The 14,167-nt window shown below is 38.0% G+C and overlaps 1 protein-coding gene across 2 annotated transcripts in view; it reads left to right on the plus strand.

Moving 5' to 3' along the window:
• Positions 1 to 12,801, plus strand: part of LOC113237573 (chromosome partition protein Smc) — a 119,413-nt gene extending 106,612 nt beyond the window's left edge. The window contains exons 4-12 of one of the 2 annotated variants that reach the window (XR_003311045.1): positions 586 to 713; positions 2,170 to 2,342; positions 4,574 to 4,786; positions 6,104 to 6,366; positions 6,685 to 7,009; positions 8,574 to 8,682; positions 9,402 to 9,458; positions 11,401 to 11,460; positions 11,558 to 11,608. Coding sequence is in view for 1 of the 2 variants with exons in the window: in XM_026474138.1 (XP_026329923.1) it covers positions 586 to 713; positions 2,170 to 2,342; positions 4,574 to 4,786; positions 6,104 to 6,366; positions 6,685 to 7,009; positions 8,574 to 8,682; positions 11,401 to 11,460; positions 11,558 to 11,770 (1,484 nt within the window). In the remaining variant the exon portion in view is untranslated. Of the gene's footprint in view, positions 1 to 585; positions 714 to 2,169; positions 2,343 to 4,573; positions 4,787 to 6,103; positions 6,367 to 6,684; positions 7,010 to 8,573; positions 8,683 to 9,401; positions 9,459 to 11,400; positions 11,461 to 11,557 lie in introns of both variants that reach the window. The other variant, XM_026474138.1, reaches the window with a different exon arrangement.
• The last annotated feature ends 1,366 nt before the right edge of the window (positions 12,802 to 14,167 follow it).

The raw sequence follows: 14,167 nt of genomic DNA on the forward strand, positions 1-14,167 counted from the left end.
ATTACCAAAAGTAACATTATCAGCACAATCCTTTATCACTGCAATCTATTTACAGCTGTACCTACACAACTTATGCAATGTAATAGATATGAAATGATACAGTTGACGGATCAGCACTATACAATAAACTGTAGTAAAACTATAATAAAATTGGTCTCTTATTCAATACTTTTGATATTTTGATAGCTTTGCGTTCCTTACTACCACCTTGTTTTCAATTTCTTGCAATATGGGTCTAAATCTGCATCTACCAACATGCTTTGCATTATCTGTGGATATTTCTATGAACTTTACTCATGCCATTGTTTTACGATATTTTTATTAATATTTATCACCGTACTTACGTAATGAAGGGCCCTTGTTTTGTTATAAACACAATAACACAAGTGTGTCATACTATATGAATGAATTAGAAATGCCTGTGAGACTTAAAGCAGGCCTTTGCACCAAAGCGTGTTAGACACTCATGTACTCGAGCAGACGTAAGTAAGTGTAAGCAAACAAGTTCGTATTAGCGTTTTCGACTGCCGTATAGTTGCCAAAAGGTCACTGAAACTAAACTCAGAATTTCCGTACGCGTTGTAGGTGCTGGCGCCGGCGCCGACGGATGCCTACGCGCATTAGAAGAGCAGTTACGTTCGACGGGCGAGTTGGCAGCCAAACAACGCGGTGAGATCGACGCATTACGAGCACACTGTGACAAATTGCATGCGGTTCGTATTTTACTCTAATGTCTTTTATGTTTTTTAATTACTTCGAATTTGAGGAGAGCAAGCGTAAGCGGGCACTCCTTATCCTTACATATAAAGATGGCTGAAGCGTCATATGAAGAAACTCAGTACAGAGCCTTCGTAAGCAGCAGCAGCAGCAGCAGGCTTGCCAATCGGACGGCCTGGAAGGCCCCCATATACGGGACGATTTGTCTTAACGACGTGTCGTTCCAGACTGATCGAAACTACGAACCGATAATGCATGTTTATGTCATTAACGATTAACTTGAACGCCAAGGACGAGTGTCGGGTCGATACGGTAATCGTGACGATCGATCGAAATGAGAAAATGGCATTCGGAGCTTGATTTTAGAGTGGGTACACAAGTAGCTCGAATGTTTTTTACCAAAATAACGTTTGTTTGAGTTTTCATTACACCGAAAACCGAATTATAACTAAACCGTTGTCCTGTTGTTGATATGTTTATCGCAAAGACACGATTAGGTTCGGTTAAGTTAGATTTAAAAGGAAAACGCGCGTTCCTGAAACGCGCTATTGCATCGCTACACTTGCGATTGCATCGATGCAATCGCCTATAACTGAACTGAAAGCCTAACCATCTGCGGTAATCAGTTACAATTTTGAAAATAGTGTGCTCACATGCTCGCAGTATGCGAGGCAGTATAGATAAGCTACATGCGAGGCCGTCGACGTGGTCGAAATAGGCTGGGAGCATATATATGGTTTTTACCTATTTATGTAGTAAAATCAGTAAGAAAGTATAAGTCATTATAATCAAACTTAATTACGTCACAACTTCGGTCCTGCGTCCAGCTTAGTTTCTGCCACAATATTGAGCTCGGAAATCAGTAGAGCTAGCAAGATAGGGCGCGACTTGCACGAGAGCGATATAAAGCGCGAGATACTGCTGTTCTCACAAAGAGATCTCGCGCTTTATGTCGCTCTCGCGCAAGTCGCGCCCTGCCGTGCTAGCCCTACAGCGTGCTGATTTTGATACAAATTCGAATCGATGTCAAAAGTTTCCGATCGGCCAGTTGTGAATCGCAATTATACGCCTCGACTCGGAAAACACGCAGTGTCCGATCGGGAGAAGCAATCAAAATCAAGCTGCAGATCTTCAATTTCAAGGATTTTTTGTTGCTCTCCAGTTCTTTTCTCTCTTTTAGTTGGTCCCAGAATCTTCCACAAGATTTTTCTTTCCGCTAACTCACGGCGTGGAGGAGCGTCTCCAAGGTGGTGGGTGGGGGAAGGTCGGTAGTAGAGCCTAGCTAGCTACCGGCTAAGTCCGAAGGACTCGCTAATCAATGTAGGATACGGTCCACCAGCATTTCGGTGGTTATGCGGTTAGTTAACACCTCCCAGGTGTAAAAAGACTATTTTTATTGTTACAACAGCACAACTGCTTATTTAAATGAATTGTAAAACTTGTTATTAATAGGAAGCCTGCAATGCGCGTGAATCTGCAAGATCGTTAAGCGCTCGCTTGGCGGAAGCAGAACGCGAAGCAGCCGAGATGCAGGACTTTTTGGCCGCCGAGACAGGAGCATTGAATGATTCTCTGAGAGACGCCGAGACCGAGCTAGCCAGGGTCAACGCGGACCTCGAGAGAAGGTACGTTTAACGCTTGTTTTAATGTTACCTTGACGATAATCGTGTGAAAAATATCCTCAGAATACAACAACAAGTCGTAACGTGTTTTAATTTTATTTATTTTTTGTTTTGCGTTCTATCCAAGGTATTAATTATTCGGGGTCTTTGAACATTATTTCTTTTGTTTAAGATTTTTTTGGTATTATTAATGTAGTTTCTTCTAGTTTATTAATTTTTAATTTAAATTATATTATGTTATAATTGTTGAATACAACAATCGAACACTTAGAAAAAAGTCCTTCGATTCGGCCGGATTCGAACCGACGTCTTCTAGCAAACCGTGGCAGACGCTATGCCAACGAACCAGCGGACTTCACGAATTTTTCTATGTGCTTGTTTGTCGGATCTTTGTATCTGGTTTTTAACGATCTTTTAGCCGTAGCGCCATCTATGAGAAATCTATGAAAGTATTTCGTCACGGGCACTTTTACAGCTACTAGCCCTGGCTAGAGATGTCGCTATTCACTATTAGTAAATTACCGTGATATTCAATTATTTTTTGTGAAATTACTCCACTAGTTTGTTATAATTATTGAATACAAAGTCAATCTTTGGAAAAAAAAACACTTAGAAAAAATTCCTTCGATCATGCCGCCATGCATGATGGTGAACCATCCTGACATTCAACAAAACAGTTAATTATATTATATGCTTATATAATTAAATTATTTTCATATAAAGTCTTTAAAAAATAAGAATTCAGTAAACCTAAGAATTAATTATTAGATTAGGTATATTCCTATGAAAGCTAGCCTAAGAAATATTGGGTTCAAGTTTTATACTGCCCTCAGAACGAAAAACGGCACAACTGCTGTGTAAAGTACGCATAGTTGTGCCTTTTTTCGTTACGAGGGCGGTATAAGAGACCAAAAGCTGTCCTTGTTGGGCTTATATATTAAGTTAAATTGGCTATAAAATTTTAATAATCTTGTGCCAGACAACCACATCAATTATTTAGTGTCAAAGTAGAGAATTCCTCGTACATACTATGAGTACCGCAGCAACGGAATTTACTCCGGGGCACTACTCAGAATACTCAGACCAGTGCCATATTTAGAAAAATTTAATTTCCCAAATTGATCCTACCGGGATTCGAACTCAGGGTCCATTGTGCAAACCGTTGGGCCACTAATAGGGTTGCCCACCGTCTCGTATTTCACGGGCCGTCCCGTATATTTTGTATAAATTTGAACGCCACAAGACGTGCCATATCCCTTATAATGTACAACAAAGTTTTCCGCTTATTTTTTTTTATTTTTAGCATTTTAAAATAACTTTTTGTCCGTAATAATCCGTAATAAATCCACGCCGAATTTATTTAAAACTGAACTTATTTTGTTATTTTATTACGATTTTGTGACAGTCACTTGTATCAAATGTGTCTTTATTTTTGTTGTGAATTAAACTGTGCTTCCTAAGTAATACTATTAGTATTCATATTATATATACTTTAACATTTAATCATTTAGCAATATATTTTTTTGTTTCTCCAAAATTAATTTACTAACTTTCCTATTTTCCCTGAGCCACTCTATTTTATATATTTTGGGTACTAGATTTTGTTTATATATTTTTTTAAACAAGTAAATAATTAGACAACATCACATACGTTGCACTGATACCGAAGTAAGTAGCTAAAGCACTTGTGTTATGGAAATCGGAAACAACGACGGCACCACAAACGCCCAGATCCGAGACAATATAGAAAAGTGAGATTTCTACACTGACCCGGCCGGGGATCGAACCCTGAACCTCAGAGATGGCGATACCATGAAAACCGGTGTGCAAGGTACTCGACCACAGAGGCCGTCAAAGTACTATATGTTTATCGGATCTCTTTCCATAATTATTGTTAATTTAACATTTATTTAATTTCCTTTGTTTTAACTGTTTTTAGTTAGATTTAAAGATAAGACATATATTTAGATATTATATTATATAAAAAAGTTATCTTGTACTATTAACTTTTTTTCTTTCGCAAGGGGCGTGAGGTGTAGTATAGCCACTTGTTAATCATAACTATTATGTATCTACCTATAATATACCCATGTACTTGAATCGATGAGGAGTATTAAAAGTTACATCGAGCCGAATGATCGTGTTTCTATTGCCTCTCGATCCCATCCATATACGTGTTATATCTGTTATACACCAACAGAAGAGATATTGGGACGCGTGACACTCGTTTGCAGACGCGCAGAGTGCCGCCAGCTGGTGCGCATGTGCGAGCAGCGGCGGCAGGAGACGCTGGCGGCGGCGGCGCGCGCGCGCAGCGGCGGCGGCGCGGCCAAGGGGCTGGACGCACTCGCGCGCCGCCTGCGCGCCCTCACCGACGCCGTGCTGCGCGCCTACGCGCTGCCGCCCGACGCCGCCTTGCCCACCGTCTACCACAACGACGCTTTCAGGTATAGTCACTGTAACAGCATATTTAATTGATCAAATGAAAGCTTTAAGTAAAGAATAGAACAACTTCTCAGAAAGTATTTCAACTTTAAACAAACCCGAGCCTCCATAGTCATATAATGTTGCAGTGTTTTTCAAAAAACACTTTTTCATCACACTTGCTCGTAACCAGTGTTTCATGAAGTTCATGACATATGCAGGCAAAGTCGGCCGTAATGCCCTAAATTAAGCTAATGAACTAAACATTTGCAATTTAACTATATTTTACTAAATTAAAATTCTGCAGTATTTTTAGTATTTTGAAATAATTTATTTTATGTCCAATACATCGTGGCTGTATGCGTTTTACAGCATTTATTTTACTTTGAGTTGTATTTATTATCTATGGGGCAATAGCTGGGCCGTCTGTTAATAAAAAAGAAAAAAAAACAAAAACCCGCCATTAAAAATCCGTAATTGTTGTGTCGTGAAGGACTCTAAAACTGAACTTCGACACACGCGACTCCGACAACATGTTACATCGACATGATTTTACTCAGACATTACGTTACTCCGACAATATGTTACTTCGACATTATTTTACTCAGACACTACGCTACTCCGACAACATGTTCCGCACTATTAGTACATTGTGTATTAAGAACGGTAAATAAGAAATTACCAACGAGTATCTATTAGAAGTCCGAGGCCGAAGGCTGAGGGCTTTAATAACTCGAGTTTGTATTTTTTATCATCTGTGGTACACACAATGTTTTTCATCACATTTGCGAGGAAATAAATACAATAAATAAAAAAAATAAAATTATGGATTTCGTAAATGGCGGTTTTTTATTTTTATCAACAAATGGCCAGCTAATTATTTTTTCATAGATAATACAACTCGAACTAAATGTTGTAAAAAAACAAAGACGCATACCGCCATGATGGATTATAAAAGAAATAAGCTAAATTTGTATGCAGAAAATATTTAAAATCAATTATATATATAGATATATATATACAAATTCATAATAATAAGTACTTAAGTAGCATGTGGCTGAATTGCAATTAAATTTCTGTTTGCATAACATTTTAAGCGAATGTTATAATTGTGAACTTAATTAAGCTTGCCTGAACCCACACCTGACCTATGTAAGGAAATAAATACACTATACTAAAAATACTATAATAAAAAAAACTCCTTACCGACCACGGCCGCAAAGGGAAGAAAAAAGGTCCGAGGGTTTTATTTGGGGCATTATAGTCAAGTTAGTCACCATGCAATCATACTTTATGAACGAGTGTGATGAAAAAATAATTTGAATATTCTTATTTTCCAGCCGAAGCGACAGCGGCGAAGCCCTGTCCCCGGAGGACGAGCCCCGCGGCGGGCTCCTGGCGGCAGTGGCGCGGGCGCTCCGCGCGGCGCCCCCCCTGCCGCAGCCCGCGCCCGCGCCGCCTCGCACGCACACGCCCCACACCCCGCACACCCCGCACACGCCCCACGCGGCCGACGACGACCGTTCGCGCATGTCCGACGACAACGACAACTCCGCTGACCTCTTGGACTCGGAGACCGAGCCGTGTCTTGTTACCGATCCAGGTAATCTCTATGTTTCTCCCTTCACATTTTTTCTTCTATCATTAAACCTTACTGGGCTCACATTAGTTAGCAGTAGAGCTCCTTGTAAAAGAGTTCGTCCAAGAAAGTACTGCCACCTTACCTATTTTTGCAAGGGTGAAATCACAGGCACATAAGACTTGTCAACTTATGTCTCAGGGTGACGGTCACAGTGGCAGTGTACCTCAGATCTTTGCGGTTTAAAGCTCTGAGTGGTACTGCAACTGTTATGAACAGGCGTGAGCTTACTACCCGTCTCTTGATATTATAAAAAAAATGATAACAAGTTTTCTGTCACAGAATACGCAGAGGAATGGTGGTCCGGCGCAGAGGGGGCAGGCGGTGCATGGAGCGGCGAGGAACTGTCTCCCGAAAGAGAATCATGCGGAGACATCGACCAGGCCGAGTCCCCAGTGTCAGAGCGCGACTCCCTCCGCAACCTCTCCGCGGCTATCGCCCACAGACATCGCTCCGAAGCTGAAGACGCTGAAAGAGGGTCCCTACTAGAGCGCGTGCTGGCACTGGATAATCGCCTGTCGGAATTGTTGAGGGCTCTGCGGTTGGCGGCTTCAGCTGCAGCGGTTAACGACGACGCGGATTGTATGAGACTCGCAGCTGCTTTGAAGTGAGTCAAATATAATTATAGTATAGGGTGATGGTAATAATGATCAACATTTTAATGGAAGTGTCTTTAAATTTGATTGTTTTTGTTAAACAACATAATATATCAATAGTACTTGGTACTTGGTGTAACGGGCTGGTGTCATATATCAATAGTAATTAGTTTACTTGACATATCGCACTATTAATACAATAGTGTATTAACTCATAAAGAGGGCTTTCTCAGAATCGTTGAAAGAAGAGTTACTCACTTCCCGCAAAAAAAAATCGTTATAATTTATATATTATAGTTTATTATAGACACTTAAACCATTTCTCAAATATATTTAACAATAAAATGGAAAAAATAATTTCACGTTTTTGAATAAGGATTATTTTGGCCAGAAATAGCTCACATAAAGTGTGTCACATTTTGAATTAAGTAGATATCTTTTGATTGTTTCTTACAATATTGTAACGACGGTTTTTTTGACGTGCAGCGAATCAAACTTTACGTTCAGTAATGATATAATATTAAATTATACATATTATGAGTTACAACACTATTGCAATAGCAGTGCGATATATAATCCTCAAGACAGATTATGCTTTAATGTGTTTCATAAAAAAGCTATTCTATATAATTAATAACTTCAATTCGTCGTCGTTCAGCAATTAATCGCTAGATGGCATACATTTTTTTTAATACTAACGCACACACTCAACATAGCCCCGCACTAGGGAAACTCTGTGTCGCGAGTGCCAAGGACACATATATATAGACAACCACAAATTACACTCAAACTCACGAGAGAAATAGATGTAGGCTATACAAATATTTCTCCCGGCCCGGGAATTTAACCTGGGACCTCTACGTGGCAGTCTGGCATGGTAACCGTTCGGCTCCGGAGGCAATCAATTACAACTAACAACTGTCTCCTTGGCCGAACAATTTGCATCCTGGTCTGTCATGCAGACGTCCCGGGTTCGATTCCCGGGCGGAAAGATATATTTGTATGCCTTACATTTATTTATTATTTATCTCCTGAGTTTGGGTGTAATTTGTGTTCCCATAGCACCCGCGACAAAGTTTCGCTAGAGCGGGGTTATGAGAGTGTGCGTTATTTAGTTATTTACTAAAAAAACCTTAAACCGAAGAAATTCTAGTTTAGAATTTCTCCAAATCCAGTAATGAACATCAAAAATCCACAAATTAACTAACCGGTACTCGACATTCACCAGTAATTAACACTCAGTAACTGACACTTAACAATAACAAACATGTTACTATGATAGACAATTTTGTCCTAATTCTTTTCAGAAATCAATTTACAAAAAGACGAAGTCGGTCAATGGTGCTCGCTCGTGTTATTTTCTTTTACATCTAAGTGCACCATTAACGCGCTGACCCTGTCATTGGCAACTCATACAAATAGACTACGGAAGTTATAACAGTGCTAATTGTAATGAACGTAGTTGACAGTTGTTGCGGACAAAAACCCAATGCTTGCGTTGGACTCTAAAGTCATCTAAATAGATTCCGAAGTGATGTTAGAACGTTCTAAAACGAATTATACTTTGATTTTCAGAGATAAAATAGACATAACAGAGAAGAATGTAGCAGATGTGGTAGTAAAGAAGCTAGCTGAACTCGACGCCAGCAAAAACATGATGGAACAGTACCGACAATCTATTGAAGTAAGTATTTAAGAATAATGTGTCACATATTCGCGCCTGGTTTCAAACTAGGTAATTTCCTGTACTAGAGTAGTGAAATGGAGGCACTACCCAGAACAACCATGTAGTACCGAAGTTCTTATTTCAACTGTCTTACTGCTCACGACTGTTCGCATTGTTTGGTATTTAAATATCTTTTTCTTTCTATATCATTTCATATATTGTAGTTTCATGTAGCATTTGAAGTATTATGATTATAGAAAGACCTTTTGTAATCGGCTTTTTACACTGGTCATATATTTTTTGTCAATACTTTGTTCTAACGTTTTTTATTTCCAATCGTTTACTCTATTAGTTTTCTTTTAAAGTCTAAATCTAAAATCTCTAAATATGAATTGTTTTTGTACAGTTTTCTACCAATGAGATTCATAATTGGCATGTAGTTGATCGATTATTATCTAGTTATTTGATTGTTTTACTATTTAATTGGCTCTTTCGATTAAATTGCTTACCAATTGGATTTCAATGGAATCAATCATACTATTTAATAGAATCAATCACAAAACGATTAAATTAATTAATTAAAATATTAAAGCAATCATTAGATGTTTGAAATAATCATAAAAAATCGATTTATTTACATTTTTGACCTACTCGATAAAAGACTACTTATTTATTACCAATTATTTATTGAGTTGCATATTATTGTTAGTACCGTTAACAGCTTTAATGTGAAACAGGTATTTACACCATTCAGGCCCTGTTTGGCGATCTCGAGTCAAGAATAAGGCGGCAAGGTTATTAATCTCATACTATACAATACAATGCAATACAAATACATTTACACCGCTTTGGCACAAAAACGGTAACACGGGGCGTGTTCTCTCAAACTGTAAACGTCACTTAGCCACACATCAAGCTATACAAACTGTTAATCATTGACACTTTTTTATAATTACCATAAGGTACAATTTTCATCAAAGGATTATGACAGTTTGTGTAGCTCTAACTGTGGCCCACCCTATATATTTATTTACTCATTACCATTTTGGTTTTGATTACTTTTATGTTAAAAAAAGCTAGCAACGTTGTGCTGATAGCGAAAAGCAAGAGTAGACCACTAAAGGATTTAAGTTAAGTAACTTTATTTGTAAAACACTAGTTTTGTTTTTATGTATAAAATTATTATTCATATTGACGAATTAATTTGTTTATGAAACATAAATGGCGGGACTTGAAACTTAAAAAATTAAATTGTTGAGTATAGAACTGACCAACGCTTACGCTTAAAACACAAAACTTTTGTGCTTAATTTAAAAAGAAAACTTTTTTAAATGCTTTTCGTTTAAACGCCCACCTCTAATAATAACTGCTTTAGTGAGAGTAAGCCTTTTGTGATTCTTAATTTTATTTCCATATAGAGTACATACATAATATTGTATACATAAATTATATATAAAACATAAATAACATACTAACCCATTATTTGATCGGGACTTAATCGCGTATAAAACATATTAACTCGAAGATGTAGCATGCAGACCTAAATAATGCCTATTCACCTTGCTTTGAAAAGGTCTAAGTTATAGCGTTCGGGGAATAAATCTGCAGGCGGGGAATTCCACTCCATAGCCGTTCGACATATAAATGTGGAAGCAAAACGCTTCGTGCGAACCCGGGAATATCCACAACATAGGGGTGGAACCCCACCGTACATCTAGTCCCCCGATGACGGAAAGGGGAATGCGGAATTCAGTGATAAGTGGAGAGTGGTCGATGAAAGGTGTAGTAAATTCGTACGTTACGAAAAGTGTCAGATACGACAGTGGGGAGAGAATCGATATTATTTCTACCGAATACTAATGAGAGAACATGCCACCTTCTCGTGCATTGCTTCCAATGCTTAACGCATTGACTGGTTTATGGCACTATGTAAATAGCCACAGAACGTGTAAATAACAAAACCGGAAACCTGAAAAGTTTAATAACAAGACAAATTCATTGTATAATTTTATCCCACATAAAGATAATTATGCTCATTTTATATTTTTCAAAACTAAACTAAAATTTACGCTCATTTTATAGAATTATTATTTGATGCGCTTTTGTATCAAGAAGGAACGCGAGAATAGAAAATGATCTTTAATATAATTGGGCCCTGAAATCGTTAAATAATTAATTCAGACGTTACATTGCGGAAGTCCATGTTAACAAAACTGGAAGTAAATTACTAGTAACAAAGTTATTTGCTTCCATTTTTAGCAAAATTTTTATTTACCAAATTTACTTCCATTTTTATTAACTAAAATCATTGACAAATTTTAGTTTAGTTACCAAGAACAATGGTATGATTTTGGTTTCACTTTGTACAGAATAGCAAATTTGCAGCAACTAATAAAATTGCTGCGTCACTTCATTTAATGACTATAACTCAAACTGTATATTTTAAATAATTAAACTTGGAAAGTACAGGCGTAATCAGCTATCTGTTTTGATAATTTTCTAGTACACCTATACATGGCGTTATCGCTCAAGGTCATCGACGGTTCTCAGCGTCTTAAGTAATTTCACGTTATATTTGTGTTTTCAATAAAAAAAATTAATTAAGCAATTCCTTATTATTATGATATATGTACATATATCAAAATACGTATAAAGATATTTAGTGATAACTGATTGCGTCTTTACATAAAATGGTAGTAGTATGGATTAAGCTTAACGCTTGTTCGTGTATTTCAGACGCTCAAAAGACAAGCGGCACAAGCCGGTGAAGTTGACGAGCTGGAATTTATAGAAGAGGTGAGTTTTCTGCTAGCATGTCATTTTCATGCTTTTTATAACAGGCTGGTATTTTTTAATGAATCTTCTATTTATTTTCAATATTGTCTATTAACAGGAGCTGTCATCATGCGGTGAGTGTGAGCGCAGACAGCTGTACGATGCCTTAGACGCGGCTCTGACAGCCCTAGCCTCGAAGCATCTCGCAGTTCGCGCATGGCCACGTCTCGCCGCGTTGCACCAACGACTAGAGCGACTTGCCTTCGCTGTCGCCTCACCACCACCCGTCACTGCTCCTCTAACCGTCACTCCGCTGCATACTACTGCGTAACGTACTGCGAAAGTTACGTCATTGCATACTAACTACGCAACATAGTGTTAAAGTTACACCATTGCATACTACTACGTAACATATTGTTTAAGTTACGCCATTGCATACTACTACGCAAAACACTTAAAGTTGCATTGCATACTAATACGCAACATGCTGTTCAAGTTACGCCATTGCATACTACTAGGTAACATACTGTTCAAGTTACGCCAATGTAATGCGTACTACCATATAACGTATAGCTGAAGTTACGCCATTGCACACTATAGCGTCGTAACATATTCGTAGTAGTGTTATACTCTACTGTATGCCACAGTTAGAGTCGAAGTCACGCCATCTTTAAATACTATGTATAGATTATGCGATTGCAGAATACTGCGTAATTCTATTCTCTATCTATTAGAACTGTTATTTTTGTCACAAAACGGAGGAATCTATTCATTTGGTAATATATATATTTTTCTGTGGGCTGATTTTAGCATTAAAATTAAATATTAATCTACTTAAATATATTGGGATTAAATCCGATAATCCAATATTATTTGTGAGAAGTAGTGACAAAACAGACAAGTGCATCAGTGCTAATGATATCTAAGTAATCTGCTTAATACATATTTTTTAGAACCGATTCCTACACTTCCATGTTTTAGAATGTAACGTTGATACTAGGAAACAATTAACATTTTGTAAGATGATTGTGCATTGGAAGCATCAATGGCATGCCTAGTTAAAAGCTTAGTTAATGTGGAACCTGCACCTTTCTGGCCTCCGTCCTTTTATGACAAAGTGGATTCATTCCTTGACATACAGTGCAGTAGAACGATAGTTTGTACGGGTTGTCACATTTCATAGTAACCATATTTGATTTTTTGTAATTCATTTAGTAGCAGTAGAGCTCCTAATGAAAAATTTCCTCCACCTCACCCATTTCTGCCGCCAAGGGGCAATGTGGGCTTTATTGCGTTCCGGTTTTGAAGGGTTAGGGGTGCTGGTGAACTTATAGGCACTTGGAACTAGTCAACTTAAGTCTCAAGATGACGGGCGAAGTGGCTGTGCCCGTCAGATCTTTGCGATTTAAGATTCTAGTGGCACTGCAACTGCTATGGACAGACATGTCGTTTACCACCAGTCACACGAATTATTCGTCCTGTCACATAAAAATACATTTTAACAGATATTGCAAAATATATGTTTCAATATTCCCAGACTACCTCGGTGGCCTAACGATTTACACTTTAGACACTGGACGAGTTCGATTCCCGGTAGAACAAATTTGGGAAAGAAACTTTTCTAAATTCTCGTCTGAGTATTTTGGAATTGCTCTTGTACTTGCTATATGGTTAGAAATCAGGTAATTAGTATGTTTGTTTGGCACATTATTATTATATAATACTCGTTATTATATACGGTGTGATAAACTGCTATACGATGTCCTAGGCAGCATGAGTATATAATTATAATTTAAGGCTACACAAGGCTAATGTCAACAGGTCATTTTAATGTTTAGCCAACAAACACACAAAATTATTGTTTTCTAACTCTACAGCTCTTTCGAAAGGCAGATTCTCCTTCATCATTATCATCATCAACAACACATCAACATTTATACGCCCCACTGCTGGGCACAGGTCTAGTCTGACGCGAGGGTTTAGTCCATAGCCCGCCACACTGGCCCAATGCTTCTGCAACTGCCTCTGTGGCCGAACGGTTACCATGCTGGACTGCCACGCAGAAGTCCCAGGTTCGATTCCCGGGCCGGGAGAAATATTTGTATGGCCCACATATATTTCTCTCGAGAGTTTGGTTGTAATTTGTGGTCTATGTGTGTGTCCATGGCACCCGCGATACAGGGTTTCCCTAGTGCGGGATTATGAGTTTCACCACTATGTTTTCCTTCACCGAAGACCCATTGTAATTTCAAATTAAATTCTCCTTAGTACATGCTATTGTGGCAGACCACGAACTGTACCTTTAGAACCTAATCTAACAATTAAACTAAATATTGTAATAATTACGTAACTTATACTATATACTCATGCTCAAACATATAATATTTATATGCATGAGTACATAGTATAAGTTATGTAATTATTCCAATATTTAGTTATAGTGTTAGATTAGGTACAAATTAGTTTTAAGTTCTTTTTCAGGTACAGTTCGTGGTCCGCCACACTACACCCGCTTATAACCGGAGCGTCGAAGAAAGAAATGAAATTTTACAGTTAAAATGAAATGTTCCTTCCCCTTTACCTTGTTCCATATTTGGCACAGGCCAGTTAGATTAACAGCGCCATTATCTTTAGATAACTAATTAAAAAATGCATGTTAAATGTTATGTAGTTAGAAATAGGGCATTCGCTACATCATGTAGATGTTGGTGGCCATTTGAAATATATA

This window comes from Hyposmocoma kahamanoa, unplaced genomic scaffold (genome assembly GCF_003589595.1).
Source record: "Hyposmocoma kahamanoa isolate Upper Pololo Valley unplaced genomic scaffold, ASM358959v1 93, whole genome shotgun sequence".
Classification (NCBI taxonomy): domain Eukaryota; kingdom Metazoa; phylum Arthropoda; class Insecta; order Lepidoptera; family Cosmopterigidae; genus Hyposmocoma; species Hyposmocoma kahamanoa.